Below are 22,661 nucleotides of genomic sequence, written 5' to 3'. Positions count from 1 at the left end.
AAAAAATAAAGATAGAAACTCATTCTATACTCAGGTTATATATATATATATATATATATATATATATACACACACACACACACACACACACACACATATATATATATATATATATATATATACACACACACACACACACACACACACACACACAAACACGCATGTTTATGTGGCAAGAAAACTAACATAAGTGTTTTAAAAAATATGTCATAACTGTGCATTCAGTAGTGTATGCAGATAAGACACAAAATGTCCATCAAATTGTTCTAAAGTGTTGCCAGATGAATGGGCATCTACTTTAAGAACTGTGAAAAAACCACTCAATCCACCAAAAACATACATACAGAGATCCACAAGGAAAAAGAAGTACATTTTAAGTTTCGGGTAATGAAAACCTTTAGCAAAGTCAATGAAACATTTATTTATGCAGAACACAAGAAATACCCTGGGAGCCCGGTTTGGGCAAAACATAAAAGTAAAGCAAATAAAATACAAAACAAAGTCTAAAGCACAAATTGTCAGTTTTATGTTGACATGCCCCTGGCACAATTAATTAGCTGAGAAGCTGACAGCCCAGCGGTTTTATCTAGTGAGAAGGATTATTGGGTTTGAAAGGTGCAAGATATTATAAGGAAGCTCCAAATAATGAACTCACATAACACCGCACAATAATCTTTACCGTGAGCGTCGGCCACGATCCAAACGTCTGTTTCATTTCTTTGTTATTACAAATTGTAATGGCTTGAGCTAATAACTATGGGCAAGTTAATGCACAGCGAATCTCTTCCTGGCTTGATTAGTATTCCACTCCACATCTGGGTTATTTTGAAGGACAAAACTGTCCTAGGGATGCTGACAGGTTTAGCTGCATGCTTCAGTTGTGTTTAAAATTTAAAGAAATATGAGAAGTATTGTCAGAAGAGTGGTCTCACAAATCACAACTGTCACCAGGCCCATGTTACTGGAGGGCCCAGAGGGCCCAATGACTTTCAATGGTTTCTGGTACAATTACCTTGTTTTTCTGCACAATAACATCATGGTGCAACAAATAATGATGTCATCACAACTGCATATTGATGTGTCTCAACTAACTATGCGTAGCTACCCCTTTTTAATAAATTTAAAACAACATTTATGGGACTACAACATTTTTAATGCCAGACTCTACAAATATCTCTCTTTAATGCAATTTTCCCTTTGGGAAGATTTCCTATAACTTTCTGTCACATGGAGATGCAAAGTTAGGAGAAATCTTTAAAAAGAAAACCAAACAAATCTTTACAAAGTTCTCACACTCCACTTTTGTAAAAATGTTGACAACGTAGTCATGGGAATTTCTTCTTACTTCCTACCCTGGGGACACAACAGGTGATGAGATCATTCAAAGAGACTTTGAAATAAACATGAAAATAAAAAAAAAGTAACAAAATAAACCAAAAAAATGGATTCCCATTTAAGCATTTATAATGGTTTATAAATGGAAAATTCAGCAATATAGTTACATCCTAGGCTATACATTCAGATTTTGACATTCATCACGTGATGTCACTCCTGACACTCCTAAACTAGAATGCAATTCAATTCTCGGCTGGTAATAATCCAATCTGTGCACAGCTTGAAAAATATTACTTTTTTAGAACTACACACTGGAACTGTTAATAACACATTATTCCACTCTAACTGATCAAAAGAAGACAAATCACTGAGCTCTGTGTATTACAAAAAATCTGTGTTAATATGTTTGCACTGGAAGCAGGGAAGGTCTGATGAGAAGTCTGATTCATTGCCCTGTTGTATTAAGGCGCGACTTTAACGACTCATTTGCCACCAATATCGCAACGGAAAATGACCTGTTATTTCTCTACACCCTGTTTGTGAGGATAGTTCCCATTTCATGAATGCTTCTAAATGGACCGGGAGGAATACAAGTACTTTGCTGATGCCTTGTATCCCGGAGACAGGCGGCACCCAAGGGGCTAAGAGAAAAGTAGGAAAAAGGATAAACAGCAATAAAACTGCAAACACAGGGAATCCATATGTAATACATGAAAACAGCTGGGAATGATAAAAGCTGATGAGAATAAACTCCCAATGACAGGGCGAGATCAGGCACTGAGAAATGCAATATGCTGTAGAAGCTTACCAAGTTTCACACCCCTTGAAAAGCAACTCTTGTTTACCATTATTTTTGCAATACACCCCTCTGGGCATCCAGTGCAATTTCACATTTTTGTGTTCTGAAAAATGATGTAGCTTAGCTGGCAAGTCTGTAAAACAATATGCAATACGCTTTATTAAAGGCACACGCTGACCGAGCAGTAAGGGCAATGAATGTAGGTGCTTTCAGTGCCATAAGGTAGGGTTCAACTTAGAGTGCTCAATCTTTAGATTCCATGATGTAGATTCAAAACTTATGCTTGGGCCTACTCTATGGGCCCTTTTATATCTATGGTTGTCAGCTCTCAGGAGTGTAGCAAATTGCTGCTGTGCTCCTGGGAAAGGCAAATCGCAGCAAGGGTAACACATTTGCACAAGGCGGCAGCTTTTCTAAAAGTAATAAAGCAGCCAAAAGCAATTCACTTGAATGTGAGAGATTGAGCCTCTTGCATTCACTGTTGGTCTGAAATGGCCCTAAATTCTCCTGCTCTCATAGGCTGGGTAGGGAGTACCTTGAGTTCATACACAAGTATTTTACCCTTTATGTTCCTTGTAGAAAGTCACTTCTACTTCTTTTCCATGGGGATTTGTACCTTTTAATATACAGCTTTATTAACTAAAAATGAATAGATGTTATATATATATAGATAATTTATATCTTTGTATATGTACGCAAGCGCAGTGTGATCACAGAAGAACTTAAGCTGCGTACACACTTCCAATAATTATCGTTGGAAACAAACGACGAACGACCAATTGCCTAGAAACCATTCACTAAAAAGGTGACCAACAACCCCAACAAACCAGGATTGTGGTTGGAAATGAACAGCCGTCACTGCGGATCTGATTGGACGACTATCATTCGCTATCTATCGTGTGTATGGTCGTTCAGTGATCGTGCATGTTTCTGCAATACACTTTCTCTTTTACATGTCACTCCCTGCATTGTTCAAATGATTGTATCTAGCATGTATACACTATTGATTATATTTGAACGATTGTATCGTTACAGCATGTACAGAATTGTGCACAATACGATTGTTCAAATAAAATCGTGCAAAATCGTTGATCGGTTGTAATCGTTCGTTTTCTAACGATAATTATTGGAAGGGTGTACCTAGCTTAAGAAGAAGACGGACGGGAAGAATGAAGATGGAGGAGCTTGGCACTGCCTCAGCGCCGGGACTAAGAGGAGTCCCAGGACGACGCAGGACTGGATCGTGGGAAGGACCCGTGCTATCGTATATTGTATATTTAACTGTTTCTCATTAACAACACATACATTACAGTATACTAGTGTTATCACTTTTATACTGGCTGAATGCAATACTGTAATAAATGTGATATAAAAATCTTGTGCTATAGATGTCTTTATTGGATTGTTAGGCCTCATTTAACTATCCATCAAGATTCCAAGGTACAGGGATAGATGGCACTTTCCTTAACGCCAACCCTGAGCGATCACCAATCACTGGTAAGATGAAATTAATGATAATGTACATTACTCATACACTGAGGTGAACGGAGGACAGTGCACAGCATGAAGCATAGCAATGGCTGTCTCAGAACTAATGTATTTTCACATTCTTTATTTACATTATTACATTATAAATTATATACATATATTAATAAATACAAAGCAAATTTAAGGATAAAACATTGAAGATGAGCAATTTGGTAAATGTGTAGTGACTAAGTTATGCAATCACATTTGTTCTTTTTCACTTTATAGAACATAAACTTTCTTCTGTTTTATTCTGTTTCAGCAGAATAAATGATCAGACCAGTAATAAAACAGTACAGTAGTGTTAATGCAAATAATTTAATTAAAATACCCCGAGGAAACAGATGGCACAGGAGAGGACACATCTGTTTAGTGGACACTGAAAGCCAGCTTACCTATAAACAGTCTGTTTCTCCCATATATTCTTTTTCGATCTTTTATATTTTGGTATTTTTAAAGACATTTAATGTTTGTAAAATATGATTTTCTATACTTCCCCCCTTTTAATAAAATGTCCTTTACAAAGTACAATGCACCTATAACAGAGGACATGGAACCAATCGCCTAAAGTGGACCACATTTTTTACTTTATATAACAGGGTGGCTAAACCTTTTACATAATGAAAAAAAAGGTGATAAGAATGGAATTTAGGTTTTGAGAGGACAATATGTGATAAGAGTGGAATTTAGGTTTGCTGTGGGCACAGAATTAAATGCTGAAGTGGCTATAAAGATTTTTTTTCTTCAGATAGCTGTACATACTTTATACAAGTAGAAGGAGTTTATTGCCAAGGTAGGTGAGAACAGATCACAAAATTACGAGGGTTATTCCACTAGAGTGCCAAGATATAGTGGTACAGATCACTAGACATTACTTATATCTGAAATATTGATTTTGGGATGACTAGCATTTACTTTGTTGCTCTTATTATTAATAATTTATCTTACATGAAACTCCAATTCAATTTCACATTTAAATACAGTAAATCAAGTCCTAGTGCATCAAAATCAATTAATCAGAGGAGAGTATGAGCTTGTTGATTGCATAGCTATAGGTAAAACTAATTAGGAGCAGGTCAGACCTCGGCAAGGAGATCTCTGTTTACTCAAAGAGAAGGAGGATCCTACATTGCAGGCTCTTCTATAGGCCGTGGCTACTTTAGGGAAAAAAAACTGAATGGCAATGAACACCATTTGTTTTGATAGAAGTGGAATTTATTTATATGATTGCAATAGAACTTAAATTCCACTTTAATTTATGCACATAACCAAATTTAGCAATGTATGTGTGTGAACTGCATCTTTCCAAATTAGGTTTTGTTCACCTTGCAGAAAAGGAGGAGAATAGAGTTCTGCCCAGTAATGGACAATATAATGCACAGTATTCTCCCTGGATTATTTTAAGCTGGGTGGGTAGAAGCTATAGGCGAGTGGTAGCCCCTGTACTGTCACCCAACTTTTCAGTAACCACCCAAAAACAGTCAGATGGTTACTGAAAAGTTCCGGGTGGTGAACCCAGCTAAAAAGGGCCAGTGCAGAGACTGATATATTGCTAAATTCCCCTTACCCTTCCCCAGGTGCAAATTGCAAACTGAACAATTCAGATAGGCCCCCAAATGTCCAGCCTGCCGTAGTTCAGAACCCCCTGCTATTTGTCCAACCACCAAAACATACATAGGGTTAACAAGTACTTATCGACGAAGAGGTTGTTGTGTAAATTCAAAAATTACCAGAAAAAGCATAGGCAGGAGAGAGACATTCCAGGAACATCTACAAAAACAATTCTCCCTAATTTAAATGTCGGCCTTTTGCTGTAACTTCTGGCATTAACACCAAAATCCATACTACATCTATTTAAATGGGCATCATAGCTGTTAAAATATTAAGAGACTCTACCACTTAAATTATGTATGTCTGTGTTGGTCACTGTAGAATTTAACCTCAAATACAAGTGCATTCCTTATTAGAAGCAACATCAATAAAATAAATCAGTGCGGTCCTGCCTTCATTGCAGAATCCTAGCCTCCTGGTGACATCTGGGTTGGAGTGAATCTCATGCTGTTTTGGTTGATGATGTGCATTAGGTACCCTGCTGGTAATAATGATGATGATGGTGTTCATCAGACAGATAAAACATTATTTTGTTAAAGCGAACCATTCTGAAGCATCTGTAAAACCATATGGGTACAGAATTATTTTTTACTGCTGTCACTGATGTAAAATGATTTCTGTGCACAATAAATGCAGTACAGAATGGACAAATAAAATGGCATGTCTAAATTTTATTCTAGTTTTCCAGCTTGTATATTCCGCACTAAAACACTTTATTTCATCACACATCCCACTGCCCTGTAGAAAAAAGCTGTGTTAATTAGTTAAGAAAATACAACACTAATTATCTTACCTAAGAAAAGAGCTGAGCAACATGTACTATGAAACAGGTAATAAAATCACCTAAAATTCTGATTGTGACCATTGTGTCCTCCACCACTCATTTTCCTATTTGGCTACCACCCTCTTCCCTTTACCTATGTTTATTTCCTCATTTTTTGTTTCAAAAAGGTATATTTGTTCTAGAGAAGCCTTTCTTAACTTTTGGCAAATATTTAAAAATATTTCCAGTCGTCAGGTAAACTCTGCTATCCATAACTCACAAAATATTATCCTGGCGTTCAGGGGGAAGATTGCCACCCCTACAGATAGCCTCAATGGTGTCACTTAGATGGACCTGAGAGACACAAAACATTATCCTGGTGCTCAGGGCGAAGATTGCCACCATTAAAGATAGCATAAAAAAGGTCAATGATGCCACTTAGATGGATCTGAGAGACACAGATTGCTCATTGCTCAAGGAACCCCTAAACACCTGTGGAGGAACAAAGAAAAAATCCCCAGGTTTCCACAGATTTCAGGTAGAGAAATACTGCTCTGGAGTAACACTCTGGATTTATGAATCATGTTGGTGGTTTGGGTAGCTTTCATTAATTTTAAAATGAAAGCCTTTACTGTTGTTGGCTGTGTCCCTGCTTGAAAGAGCTTTCCTTATTTTATGTCCCACAGTCACAACAACATCAGCAATTAGGAGGAACACTTAAGAAAAACATCTTTACTTTCTTGTTATCCAAAATAAAAAATAATTAAAAAAAACTTTGGTTTTAGACATATTTTAATTTAAGGAATCATTATTGAGAACCAAAGTGACAAGTTATATGCATGCTCAAAAAGGTACTTTCGGAAGACCTGGTATAGACCAACATGTTATCCACAAGTGGAGACACATTGGGATGATTTATTAAAGGTCTCCAAGACTGGGGAAGAAAAACTACCGCAGGAGAACCTGGGTTATCCAGAAAACCTGGATATCTTAAAAATCATTTGCTATTAGTGGGAAAACATTTTCCATCATGAACCAGATCCATTCCAAGTTTGGTGGATAACCCAGGTTCTCCCATGATAGCCTATCTTCTCCAGTCTTGGAGATTTTTTAAATAATTCAGGCTCATTGTTTTAAATACAATTATAGGTCTCTAAAAACACATACTGTCAGGCATATTAAAAATCTATAAAATAGTGAAACGTTTTTATGCAGTTTTTAAACAATTTGACTAAGCATGAAGAGAGTCACATCCTACCCATAACTTGATACACTGGATTAGAAAGCATTATCAAATCCATTATCCATGTGAGTAAAACTAAGATATGTCAGTGCTAGTTGGTGATGTTCTTTTGGTATTTTCAAGAAAGTACCCCTGATACTAGGATTTTAGGTGCCCGGTCTTTTTGATGCAGAATCTTGACATTTTGGCACAAAGGGTCAGTCTCCATGTTGACGGTTTTGGCCTTCTTGGGTGGGATTTTTCTCAACTACCTTGTGTGGGAAGTCTAAGTACTAGAGATGTATTGTTTTTGTGATATCCTGGTATTAAATGCAGCAGCACTGTTCTCTAAATACATTTATAGTAAATAACTGCATAATATTAACAGTAACTTTAAATATTGGCAAAAGGATTTTTCCAAAGTCTAATCTTTTCTGCATAAATTATCAGAAGCCATTATAGTCTCACCAAAGTCCTCCTTTACAGTCCCAATAATTCCTTGGCATGGCCTAAACTGTGAAAGCTCTGGGCTCTTGGCATAATCACTAATTCCGGAATAGTAATCGCTAATACTTATTTAATGGTTCTTGCAAATAGCATATGAGAGGACATTGTATGAAAGTCTTTTAGGTAGGCTGTGAAAACCACAAATAATAAATCTTTTCTTGGCAAAGATAGTACATAACTGCCCCAAACCTATTAACATTTAGTAAACACTGGATAGTTACACCATTTCACTGTTGCTTACATTTCAGTGATTCTTCTAGCTAAAACTCTGTAACCAAACAGTTTTCGGATTAGAGGAGTTCTATGTCCTTGTACTGTATTGTTAATGCATTCAATTATTTTAAACAAAATCAAAAGAGTGAGAACATTCCAAGTTGGTGAGAACACAGCCAGGACCTATGCAGGGACATCTCATGCTGGATTGTCCAGAAAATATAAGCTGCTTTACAACCCACTAAACTCCACCAATCACCAAAGTCTTTGTGTGGACTGACCCTAAAGATAAAAACATTTTTTTTTCATTTTTCTTTCATTCTTTTCTCTCTTATAATGAAAGCTCTAATTTTGGCCAACAAAATATACAAATCCAGGCTTATCAAAAAGCACTCAAATTTAAGGTGTTTTTTTCAATATTCAGAATATCTGGCACAGTTTTACAATGAGATACTTTGGGAATTAGATTAATTAGATGGATGCAAAAAGTGCTAACACCTCACTAACTGGTAATTCACTGGTTTGTATTCACTATGCAAAGAGGGTTGTTGAAATATTTCCCAACAAACTCCATATACAATGGGCCAGATTAATTAAAGCTCTCCAAGACTGGAGAAGATAGACTATCATGGGAAAAACCTAGGTGATCCAGCAAACATGTAATAGATTTCCAGAAAAAACATTTTCTATTCGCTCACAAATGTTCCTAATCTTGGACTAAATCCATCCCAGGATTGCTGGACCACCTTGTTTACCCATGTATGTCTATAGAGAACTTTATTAAATTGGGCCCATATTCTAGCTGTGAAGATTTTTTTGGCGATTTAGTGTAACAGTCATTGCAAACTCTATTAAGGAGGGGTAAAACTGTACAGTTGGAAGCCAAAACTTTTTTTTCCATTTTGGAAACAGTAAAGAATAGAATTTTTGGCCATTGACACATTTATCTTCACTTCCTATCCAGTAGACACAATAGGAGGTGAAGATGAAATTCTATCCTAGGCTGTTGTCCCTTGAAAATTTTTCTCTATTTGGAAGACTTTCCTTTGATGAAAAATCATAATGATTTTTAATGTTTGGTTCAAATGTCAGTGATCACCAGAACAAACAGAAAAAGTAGTTGTCCCCAACGTTGACATAGACTGTAATAAAAATCTAACGGGGGTTCTAACCGCTCACCACTCACTTTACATACACCTTAAGGTAAAAGTAATCACACACACTGAAATCTACTTAGTCAGAAGCAGAAATTTCTGTTCTTCATATATAGTAAGGTCCGATATAAATATTTTGACAAGCACCATAAAACATTCAATTCAGAATGTGCTAAGTCTTAGAAAGAACCAAAAATGTATGCAGGCACAGTCTGGAATAGATAAACAGGCACTATGACCTAGTTAACGCTATTCCGTATTATATTCTATTTTTCTGCAACACAATTTTATTTTCCGCTAAGTGGCCCTCTCTGATAATGAAATCACTTTATAATGGCGCTCGCTCACTATGTGACCTCTAAGTGATCTTGCACAGTAATGTCTAGAAATGTTCCCACTTTGTGTGCATTGTTCTCTCTGTCACCCAACACGAATACCCTGCATACATTCTTAGTTGTGTGAAAATGATGCTATGCTCAATAATTTATTTAGAGTTAATTAAAAGGCATTATTAAACAGTACATCAGCCATTTCCATTCTTAATCCTGTATTTCTACTTCCTTGACAACAGCATAATTGTTAGAGCAGCTACAAAGGATAAACTGTCAATGATTTGCTGACATAACGGGTGCCTCTTCTGTCAGATTTAAATGCAGTCACAGGAGATGGTCGCAGTACAACGTGTCTCTTCAAATGAATTTACTTAGCATGTATTGTACCTACGGCTAACTGTATTTAACAAGAGATAACATATCAAGTGTTAAATCTTCCCAGTGGGAAATTACTTATCAGTTGTAAAAAAGAAAATATGAAGAACAGAACTGCCTCGTGACAATTAGTCTTAATTATATTACAAACCATATTATCATTCCAAATGTCCTGCAAGGTAAAGAGTACACAAAGTACAATTTAATACTGCAGCCTTTGGAGGGATTAATCATTGGTAATGAAATCAGTGGTGCTGTGATCATACACAGCAATCTCATTACATTCTTTTCATACAGTATACTTTGTGTATGTTTCAATCTGACAGGGATACATTGGACTGTTAGGAATTCCAATGTGTTTCTTGAAACCATGCTGACTATCACTTATAATAATATTTTCAGAAACTGGCTCTTTATCACACTCTCCAAGACCAAGACCTTTCCAACTATGGACGCTAAACTAACGGGTCTGTAGTTACCTGGTAATGACTTTGCTCCTTTTTGAAGTAAGAAACCACATTGGCCTTACGCCAATCCATCGGTACCTTGCCAGTGACTAAAGAGTCTCTAAAAATTAGAAATAATGGCTCTGAAGAAACTGAGCTCAGCTCTTTGAGGACACGTGGATGAAGATGCTTTTTCACCATGCACACATTTTAACCTTCTACTAGTCTTCCCAACAATCCTAAAAGTAAAAGAAAGCTGATTTCCTAAAATGTTTATATCTTCCTCACACACACATTTTATATATATATATATATATATATATATATATATATACCATTTGTAAACCCTTTTATGGATAGGCTTTATCTAATTCAAATACTTCAACTATCAAATATTTATTAGACACAGAGGGTATTTATTTTTCCACCTATACTAGCTCATGGGATATTACCATCTCCCCTAGGTGCTGTGGGAGCTCACATGAACTAAAAAGCTTTTCAGGGCTTACTTTGCTGATGTTCATCCAAAACTTTGGCAATATCCTCGCAAATAGGAACTGTATGACCATTTAGGATACATTTTATTTTTTTTCATATTAGGATACATATTCTTTTTTTTCTTTTCTGTATGTTTAAATTATTACATTTTTAGTTGACTTGATTATTGTATATATTTTCCCCTAAATTACCCATCAGGTGTTTCAACCTACTATTTTGCTATCTACCCCTGAAAAAGCTGTTTTATCCGCAAAACGTGTCGGGAAACAAATATTGATACCCTGTGTTGTTGTGATGATAAGGTGTCACATTATGTCTATATGTTTATGTTTTTAAAGAAGACATTGCTTACATGCTTTAAATAAATGATAAATGTTTAAAATAAAAATTGATATTTTTAGGATTATATATGCCTGGAATTCCCTACTTTTCTTTCTGTGTTGAGAAGGTCTATTTCAAAATATATATTGTAACAAGATGAAATATATGATGCCAAATAGCAGGGTATTTGGCATCATCTGCCCTTAGAAAAAGGAATTAAAGGGCCTAGATGGAGCCATGCCAATTTGTTTCTCTGCACAACTGCGGCACTTTATTTGGGATCCAGGCCCAGAGTGTCCTGGAAGGAATAGGTGTGCCAGGCAGCAGGTGTGTTGAGGCTAATCGTCAACAATATTATATATATATATATATATATATATATATATATATATATATATATATAATAGAGGCCCTGTATTTATGTTTTTAAGCAGCACTGTCCCTGTAAGATGGAGAAGGAAGGAAAGGGCTTACATAAATACGACCATGTACACAACATATAATAAAGATCAGGGCAGGACATACTTTACAAGAAAACAATTTTATTTTTTAGTTCCAAATGTCATCCAGAAGAGATTCAGGAAAGGAGATGTCAAAATAAATTCTGTACTTGTTATAATGTTGGCAGGAAGCAGTGGACAGAATTTTAACATATACCATGCCATATCCCAGTTGAGCTGAAAGAACCCCAGACTGCAATTACAGATTTTATTGGATTAAGCTCAACCATTTGTTTATTTTTTTTTTTACACTGAATTGAGTTCAACCATTTGTTACATTTTAAGTTCAAGTGTGAAATACAGGCTTTTCTACATATAAGGTCAGGGGCACTGCAAGGGTCTGAAGAGATTCGGGATACTCCTGGACACAATATTAGGGTAATGTTGTTACACAAAATTCTCATAATGACAATTTATTAAAGTCCATATTATTATTGAAGTTTTGAAGAACAATGATTAACTATGTTAAAGCTTCTTATGTTTTTGTTACAGAGAACAAGTCACACAGAACTGTCACTGGTTACAGGGGGAAATCCACAGAAAATGCCATTGGCCATTAATGGGAGAAGCCACAAAGAAACCATTGGTCCATAGTGATCACGATGGGCAAAAGTCATATAAATAGCCATCAGCCACATAGGCCAAAGTCACATAGCGGCTCACTTGGGACAAAAACCACAGAAAACATCATTATTCATTACAGCAAAAGCAAGTATCTCATTGTTCACTATGAAAAATTCACAGGATACAATGAGTTGCTAGAGAAAAAGACATAGGACACACCATATGCCACAGAGAACATAAAGCTTTCTAGCTTTCCAAGCATTATCTACTCTTAATCAGCCAGTACTTGACAGTCTTATTTTGTTACCATCACATTTTTGGAACCTGAGTGAACCCCGAAGCTAGACAGCCTATAAGAATGATCCATTGAACCCAGATAGAAATGGCCACCTGAATGATGACCTTGTAGCTGGTACAGTTGTCATCATGTGCTGCAACTCACTATAACTGGATGAGGTAAAGCAATGACTACCAACACAAGGTACCGAGGCATATTTAAAAAAGTCTTGATCATATTAGTTTTGTAATATCCCAGACAAGGTTATTCTTACATTATGGGATCAATACTGTCTGTCCTTCTAAGACCTTTCTCTAGACCTATTATCCATATATCACATTTCTTTTTACTAATTCTGGAAAAACTGGTAGCTTTATTTTTTGTAACTTCTCAGATTCCCCCATCATCTACCATGAAAGTAATTCAATCTGTGCATATCATTTCCTATCACAATATTGTGTCTGCTTTTGCTTTAGGGTACATAAAACACATGAATTACTTATGCCTTCTCAAAGGCCAGCATATGTTAAGCTATCAGTTTACTACAAATCATCTCACATTACTAGCATCAGCTGTTCATACAACACAGCAATATGATGAAACCATATTATTGTAATAAAGGGAAATCCTAAGTCAATTTTCCTTACAAACAAAAGTTAATGTATTTTGAAGATGTAAATATCAGTTTCAGGATTTTAGTTTCTTGCCTAGCTTTGTAAACTGTCCATATCATGAATATATGTTTGACAGTAACAACAATGATTTCCAAGGGAAATAGTGAAGGTCTTGATGACGCAAACATTATTAGGCAGATTTTTGTGCAGTAGACATATTATAGAGACAGATAGCTATGGGCAGCACGGTGGCTCCGAGGTTAGATCATTGACCTTTGCAGCACTAGGTTCCGGATTCGACTTTCAGCCAGGACACTATCTGCATGGAGTTTGCAGGTTGTCCCTGTTTGTGTGGATTTCCTCAAAGTACTCCGGTTTTATCCCACATTCCAAAAACACGCAATTAGGTTAATTGCCAAAATTGACCTTAGGCTGTGTGTATGACATATGACTATGGTAGGTACATTAGATTGTGACCCCTTTGAGGGACAGTTAGTGACATGACTATAGAGTTTGTAAAGCGCTGTGTAATATGTCAGTGATATAGAAATATTGGATAATATTAATAATTGCTAAAAAGATCATTTCTGTCAGTTACATTGACCGGAAAGTAACAAATTGCTTCATACTCAAGGAACCCCTACCAACCTCTGGAGGAACGCTGGTTGGGAAACACTGCTTGAGAGGTTATGTACACAGACATTGGAACACAAATTGTATATGGTTATTTGGTAATCATAACTGGAAACTGATACAAACATTTCCATTAGTGACCACTGTCCAAAATAAATGCCTAAAGATTTACAAAGTAAATTGGCTAATTGGAAAACATTTTAGCATTTTCTTGGTCATTGGACTCTGGGGTCTCAGACAAACACTTATTTTCCCTTACTACAGCCACCCACTCCTGAAAGGGTTAGTATTTGGGTTACATGGAGGGATAGTATAGAAATTATGGGGAAAAGGGAGAGTTATTGAGAGAAAGGTTAGAGTTTAGCATTTATGTGTCAATCCAGCATCACTATAATCTAATATATTGCCCCTGATCCATCTAGCATCCAAGATTCCTAGAACCTGAAATGACCTACTGAAATTGTAATAGTTGCATGTCAAAGCTATTACTTACAACACATACTTTTTAATTAAATTAATGTATCTCCTTCTACATGTCAGTAGAGTTCAAAGAAAACTCAATTTGTTTATTGAGATGAAATAATAGGCATTAGACACTGTCCATGTGCTTAGATCAATCACACTTCTCATATATGCGCATTTCCATAATATACATCTTTACGTTTGATTGGTATTAACAACATGGTCCAAAATAAACACAAAAATAACCTTCCAAATGGATAGTAAAACTAATTAAAGGAAATATATAGTTCAGCTATATATTTATTCATATTCATTAAATTGTATTTCATTTATTTTTAAAAGACAAATATGAAATATAGCACATAATTATATATTTATCATTTACAGCCAAAACTTAAGATAATATTAATCTTAAAATAAGCTTTGGTGCTAAAAAGTTGCTAGGAGTCAGAAGAAAGACAGACTCTCCCTTTACATATATATAATAAGCGTTGAGAAACTTCACCTAAAAATTAGGCGAAAAGAAACTTTTGTTACCCTGGAGAACTAAACACAGCAGAGTACAATACAGAACAGCAGCAACTTTGCTGAACTAAGGCTATTCTGGCTGCTTTATAAAGCATCTCTCTAATTGGTAGGATTAAAAAAAGACAACAAATATATTTTCATAATTTTGGAGTATGTTTGTATATATATTCATTATCATACAGTATAGTTCTTTTTAAATATCAGCATGAATTGCAAAGCGATGTAAGATATTCAGTGTTTTCTGAACTAGGAACGACATGCTGCTTCTTGTAATTAAGTTTACGCGTCATTTCCTGCTCAGCTGTTTGCAGTTATGGCTGTGAAGCAAATAAACTAATAACAGCTGGGTGTGATGCTTGCAGGGTCCTGCAGTCACTATAATGTGGGCAAGCTGGAATTCTACAATTCCCTTATATGTAGGAAGGGCATGGTGCAATACATTTGATTTTCATTTGAATTCAGTTCCCTTTTGCATGCTCACTCAGTCTGCAGCTAATTGTGTGCTACGCTTTCATGATAACAGTACAATAATGACTTTCAAATGCAAAACAAGTACATTTTTTCTGTTTACTTTGTTACCCAGTTTATGGAAATCCATTATTAACACCTTTGTGGACATTTATTGAAAATATAGCAAATATTGTGCTGTATATTGACGTTTAAATGAACTGCAGACTTGCACCTGGAGGTATGCAAGCAGAATAAACATGCACACAAAGTTACAGTGCTGTTAAGCAGGCTATTCATACACAAAGATGATTCCAAGATCACTTTTCTCATTATTCATTATTCTTTCATTATTCATTTACATAACTGAGGTAAGATATGACTGTACAAAGAACCTAAAAAGCCAATAAAAGCTACCACTAGTGAAGAAAGGAAGGAACAGGATACCTGAAAGCACTATTCCCATTTGAGTCAGATAAATAAATGAAATACAATTCCATAAAATATTTTTCTTTTACTTTTGGGCTCTATTTAACAAAGCAGCAAGCCATATCATGATCATACCACTAACAACAGATGTGCGTTATAAAAGTGTATAGCACTCGGCTATCTGCAGGGATCTCAAATGGCCTAAAAGAAATTTAGCTCCCAACTGTACCCCATTTGGGGAAATTCTCCCAGCAACCAAATAGCTCTGTCCTTTTTTTCTCTTTTTAGTATACTGTATATACTACTAACAAATAAGTGTACTAATTACCAACCAAAAATGTTATACTGGGAATTCCCTCTTCTGCCTTTAAACATCTCCACTTAACGATGAGATACAAAAATTAACACTGATAAGTTTTTTTTTAGGCCAGGACCTGTCTCACATCTATCTCTGATAACCCTTGATAACCTCCTGGTATGACTTTGAGAAATATCCTGGTCCTAGAAAATTCCATGAATGTACAACTGGGACATATTTGCTATGTTTTTCTCAACCCACCCCAAATTGTCTCAGGCCAACTAGGCAGAAAAATCTGCATGACAGGTATATTATTTTTTTTTGTTAGGACTCTGAAACTTGTTGATTTTGCTGATTTAATAAAGATCTCCAAGACTGGAGAGGATACAGTTTCATCAGTTAAGTTGGGTGTTCCAGAAAACCTGGAAAGAATTTCCTAAAAGTCAATTGCTGTTTGTAAGCAAATATTTTTAATCCTGGACCAGATCTATTCCAGGTTTGTTGGATCACCCAGCTTCACTGATGAAAGTGTATCCTCTCCAGCCTTGGAGAGCTTTAATAAATCAGGCCAAAAAATTGTGACAATATGCAGTTCCAGAGACTCTGTCTTACACTTGAAGGGCTTGATCACACCCCATCAGTTCTTGAGGTAATACACCTACTTAGGGACACTACCATGTATGAAGAATTGGGTGAAAGACATGGGTAAAGATTTCACAAAGAAAGAATGGTATTAGGCATTTGTATTGCTTAATGATTTCTAATTGCTTCTTCTTTTATCTAATGTCCGCTAGTGTAGGCAAAATCCCAGGGGAATGTGTCTACATACCTGGTGAAACTGTAAAAAGTGAGAGAAAATAATATGATAACCTAAAAAGTGCTTTGTCCATGCTTCATAGCTTTGGAGCATACAATAAGGCAGGTGTTCTCAGGTGTTGTATGGGCTACCATATCTAGATGTTGGAAATTGACTAAATCCCGATAAAAGCAACCATAATCAACAAGATCCCACAAATTGAAAGCCATCCACAAAGTGTCTCTTTGTCAATCACCCTCCCCCCAAACATGTTCATCTTCTCTCCAGATTTACCTATTTATATTCCTCTTGTATATTTATGTGTTTATTTTATTCTAGTTTACCTTTTTAAAGCATCTAACCCTGTCCTTTGAGAAACTTGAAGTATTACTTGACTCAAATGCAAGTTTTAGGGCTCTTTTTACAAAGTAGCAAATCTGACATTCACTGCAACATTCCGGGTCTATTTGTTTCAATGGCAGTGATTAATTTTCCGGGAAGGAATGTTTCAGTGAATGTCAGATTCACTGCTTTGTAAATAGACCAGTAAAATTGGCATTTGAGACAAGTAATGCAGCTTCTTAGAGGATAGTGTTAAAGGCTTCAAGACACAAAAATTGACCTGGTGGCCACTTAAAAAAGACAACCTTCTGAGAGTGGAGAATAAAGAAGACTTATATTTGTATGGTTGGTGTTGAAACAGAGTTACTGAAAAGAAATTCATTAGTGCCCTCTGTAGTCTAATTTGCATATATAGTACAAAAAAGAGTAAAATATATTGCACAGTAACCAATAGGAGCTTGTCTGAATTTGTGTTTTCACTGATTAGGCCCTTATAACCTGAATCAGGTTGGTGGCTATCAGTTGCTGCACATTGCACGTCTTTATTGCCCTTGCACCGCTATATTGAATAGACCTGTACAGCTGCTAATGAATACCTCCGCAATCAATGCCAAGAGCAGGCAAGGAGCCTTCTCCTTTTGTCTTCTAAATAAAAATGTCTGGGAGCTCTATGCTGCGAATATTAATTAATACACATCATCTGACGCTACTACAAGAATGGAATACACAGCAATAAGGTTTATTTGAATATAATTAAGTTGTCACTGGGGAAGAAGGATAAGAAAGGCAAAACAGGAATCCATATTTTAAAGCGATACTGGTAATGTTCATTACCATGTCATTTAGATTGGCAAGTGCAAATCTGGTTATTAGCAATGAATGTTAAACAGGCAACACTCTCACAAAAGGTGTTACTTCATTACTGGTCTATGAAATTACAGAAAGCCAGCCTACATATTTAGTGAATGAGTACACAATTATGTACAAGTGACCCCAACCATGACAGCTTTCTGTTGACAGGAAACATTTTTTACAGCTGCTACAGCAAATTACAGACACCTTTATATAAGTGAACACAAGGGAAATACCTTGGAATAGTAAATCCCGATCTCGGCTTGTATCCATGTAAACATTCATCTTGAGATCAGCACCCAGGGAACTGTCATACCATTAATGTTGTATTAATACACATTAAAAATTAACAGTTGCTTTACTCGTGGTTGGATTTAGACACTATGCTCCCTATGGTACACCTGAATGATGACAAAATTTTGGACAGGCTCCTGCCCCTTGCATTATGTAAATATTTCAGAAAAAAATAATTTTAGAATTAGCTATGCTGTATGATTTTTAGTGACAGCTCATTTGATCTTTACAGATCATTAAACAAGAGAAAGGAAAGGTGGGGTGGATTTTATGTTTTTTTGAACTATAGTGAGTCATCTCATTCCTTTTAAGATCTTGTTAACTCTAAAGAGTAATATCGCAGAATGTTGGCACAAATGTGTCCAGCGCAAGCAAAGTAAGACAGAAAATCATCACAGTTTAAAATTTATGAGACTCTACAAAGATATGATCCAACAGAACACTATATAAGTGCCCTTTTTTGACTAAAATACCCATAATATTGTCTTCAACTCTTGAAGTGGAGATCAGTTTATTCAGCATTTATAATGGTGGTATTACTACTTTTATCCTGCATTTATATAGTGCTGATTGGCATTACTGGCACTGTACAGATTGCTATTGCTTTTAGTTTAACTTTAATGACTCAAGGGGTGTCGGGGTACAAACTCCAACAGGTTCCTGTTTGTGGATGCTATATAAACCAGGACTTTATTACTTAGCACTAATACACTACTACTAGTGTGCTTACTAGTCATGAAAGGAAATTACACTGACCATACTGATTTCTATATTGGTCTTATGTTACTATCAGAAATACATTTAAGAATATAAAAAAAGTTTTAAAATTTATGACATCTATTTAACATTTTTTTTGTAAACATTCTACAGACACAGAAGGGAAAGAATGATAAATACACGAGCAGATAATCTTTTCTTGCGGTACATGTCTTGGCATGAATAGTTAATTACCTTTCTGTTTTTTTGATAAGGACTACTCGGTACATCTCTTCCAGGGGAGTCCTTTCGCTGCCCTCGTGGAACTGTACAAATGGATGTATAGCTGTGACAGAGAAGCCCTGCTGGTACAGATCTTGTAGCTTGGCGGGGAGGTCGCGTAGAGAGGAAACTCGGACTGCAGGTGAATTAGGGATTTGAGCTAGAAGTAGAAATAAAACATATACAATTATTTTAAAATAAAGCTTGGTATATCAAACCATGTGATGTATTTATTACAAACAATTTATTTATACAATGATTGTGGCCACAGTATATGTACATGTATTAATAAAGGTGTGCAATGTAATGAAATTTCCTTATCGCCACAATAAATGAAGAAAATAAAAGGGGAAACTGTTCACGTTGTCTACAAAAATTCTTTTTGTGATCAGTAATATTACATTTTTATGTCTATAAGGAACACACAACAACCCTTATTGGCCACTCTTGGATCTTGATGTTGGTTTGGGAAAGTGACAGTATGTGTAGCTCCCCATTCTGCTATATTAGGCTAAAAAAGGAACACTTGCGTGGCTAAAGCGCTCTTTTTAGGTTTTTTTTTAGTCCAAAGGACATTGTAGGTTTGCCCATGCATGCCTGAATGTTATATAATGTCTATGTTCAACCCTATTAGCATTCTAACTTGCAATCCTGTGATATCAATGCAATATTACTCAAAACAAAACGCTGTCTGACCATTACGGGGTTGGCACAATGAGCTGGCACATCAGTGAAGCTGGGTCATACAGCAAACCTGGAACGGATCTGCTCCAGAATTGAAAACATTAGCTAACAAATAGCAAAAAACTTTTAAAAAATCCATTCCAGGTGCTTTGTTAAAAAAGGTCCTGGTATTATTTACAATCTGACTGCAGAGTGTTTTGCAGCAACATATTTGTCTTTGATATCATACTGCTATATATTGTACCAAAAATAACCAAAGAAAACACTGTTCAAATTGAGACAATGCATTTCATTAAAGTTTCTCAAGTTTAAAACAAGCTGTCAAATGTTTGCATATCCTTATTTAAAAGTAGGACACAATGATCTCCAATGGCTCTTTCAAAAGTAAAAGGCTCCCTGCTTTTAAATTCCATTAATATACGATGCCATAGAGCCCACTGAGGATTGTGTTAACCATCAACAAACATTTATTAAAGAAACATATTCTCTTCTGAATTCCCACTGCTATCTTCTGTGATTCCACCCATGAGTACAGGGTCATGTCCTATTTATACAGCAGCTTTGTTTTCTAGGAAATTGTTTATTGCTCTATTTAACATTGTGCATGGGATAATCTTTTTTTTCTTTAGAAGCTCACACAGTCTCTTATTCAGAAGGATGCTTTATTCAGGCATTCTTTTAGAAATTCAATTGGCATTAGTTATTAGGAATTAAAGAAAATAAAAAATATATTCATGAAATGAAATGAAAAAAATTAAATATCAGATAACCAGCAAATCATCAGCACAGGTGTCAGCTTGCAACTGAAGGTAGATTTTTTCTAAATTCAGCTGCTTTGCTAGCATGTTTTTTCCCCAGGTCATGGCCCTTGCTGATATAAATAAAGAAAGCAGCTTAGGCACCTTACTGCTTGGCATGAGCCTCATGCCATTGTAAACAGAGAACACAGCTCAGGCACCCTATTAATTGGCACATGTCCGCTGCCACCCACTAGCATACCAAATAAGCAGTTACAGCACCCTACTACTTGGCATGTGCCCATAAAACCTACTGGTCTAAAATGAGAAAGTGATTAAGGTGTTCTACTACTTGGCACACATCACTTGCTAGCCTAAAAAAAGAAAGAACTTTAGGCAACTTGTCAAGAACCTGAACAAAGACAGCAGCTCAGACACCCTACTTGGCTGGTCAAAAGAGAGAAAGCAGCCCAGGTACCCTGCTACAAGGCACATATCTTCTGCAGAAAATAGAAAAGAAAAATGGAAAAAATATATTCTTTATTACATAATAAACAATACATAAATAATTAAAACCATACATATATTTGATTGATTAAAAACAAATTATAATAAAACAAATGTTTATTATAGGCAATTATAGTTGGTCTAAATAAAGAAGACAGCTTAGGTACCCTATTCATACATGCAACAAAAAAGCTGGTAAATATAAACCTAGATCTCAAGTTCAATAACGAATCAATATCGAAAAGCTCCAACTGCACAGATTAAATATAGGCAAATAATGAATTGGGGAGTTTAGCAAAGACAGCCAAATCAGATAATTTGGAGTGCTGCCAAAACATGGTAAATTATGTAGCTATACCAGCACTTAGCAAATTGTAGCCGGTGCCACCCTCTCCGTGACTGAAAGAAAATAAAATAAAGGGCATCCTGTGTGCGTTCCCCATATTTGCTGTTTTCAAAAAAAACATCCACCATTGCACACAGCAGCCTCAAACGGGGGCAATATGCTCTCTTCTCAATTCCACCTCCCCAAAGCTAAGTGCATTGAACAGGTTACTTCTGATCATTTAAATACACTTCAAGGAAATCTACACACTACATTGCATTATATATATGTAATATTATATATGTAACCCCCTAGATATAGAGCAGCCAAGGGACCAATCTACTAAGGACTGCTATACTGAAGATGAACACCAAGGGTTAAGCACTGGCATGCTTCCACCTGGAATTGTCACTGTCAATGCACAATTATTATTATACAGGATTTATATAACGCCAACATATTACGCAGTGCTGTACACTTAACAGGGGTTGCAAATGACAGACAGATACAGACAGTGACACAGGAGGAGGCGAGGACCCTGCCCCGAAGAGCTTACAATCACAGCAATGTTGGAAGAACACTTTAATACTCCAATACTTTACTCAAGCAGTTAGTATCTAGCCTAAACAAATCAAAAAGAATAAAAGTTAAAAAAAATGGTGTTTATGTAAAAAGCATGATTCCCAATTCACATTGTAATAACTATGAAGGAATATAAATGGTAAAAATGTTTGCTTTAAAAAGTTTTGCCTACTTCCATGGAAAACTGAAAAATAAGAAAGACAATGTTTTGAACAACGTTAACACTAGCAAGGTACAAAACACCAGCAGAGCTAATAATGGCTCCAGAGCCAATTTTTCTGCAGATTTTCAATTTCCTGCGTAGGGAGGCTTGAATGCGGCTATTTATGTGTCCAAAAAGCATTCCCACTTTTGATTTTCAATGTTCAGAAAATGTCACTGAAATGAGAAAAAAATATATATAATTCTATATACTCAGCCCCCCCTCCCTGTGAACAGGGGTTTGCCCTCATCCTTAAGTTTGCTAACTTTTCCCCCCTAACAAAGTAAAATAGCACTTTTGTTGAAGTCATTTAAAGAATCCATCGTTTCCTATATGGAGTCTGGAACAGAGTATTAATGTCTGATTTTAAAGATACTAATGAGAACATTTAAATGTAAATAAATCAAATAAAAATGAATATGCCTCTTCTAGTCCCTTCTGCTCTTCTAACAATATCATAAATAAAAACCAAACCTCATATACAGATACTGTCCTGTTCTACACATT

General features: G+C 35.9%; 1 protein-coding gene across 3 annotated transcripts in view; it reads right to left on the bottom strand.

Moving 5' to 3' along the window:
* Nucleotides 1–22,661, bottom strand: part of RFTN1 (raftlin, lipid raft linker 1) — a 205,602-nt gene that overhangs the window by 86,781 nt on the left and 96,160 nt on the right. For all 3 annotated transcript variants that reach the window (XM_072412447.1, XM_072412446.1, XM_072412448.1), the window contains exon 3: nucleotides 19,091–19,277. In XM_072412447.1, the coding sequence (XP_072268548.1) occupies nucleotides 19,091–19,277 (187 nt within the window). The remainder of the gene's footprint in view (nucleotides 1–19,090; nucleotides 19,278–22,661) is intronic.

This window comes from Pyxicephalus adspersus, chromosome 5 (genome assembly GCF_032062135.1).
Source record: "Pyxicephalus adspersus chromosome 5, UCB_Pads_2.0, whole genome shotgun sequence".
Classification (NCBI taxonomy): Eukaryota; Metazoa; Chordata; class Amphibia; order Anura; family Pyxicephalidae; genus Pyxicephalus; species Pyxicephalus adspersus.
The sequence above is the reverse complement of the archived record's forward strand: the minus strand, read 5'-3'. Positions and strand labels throughout refer to the sequence as shown.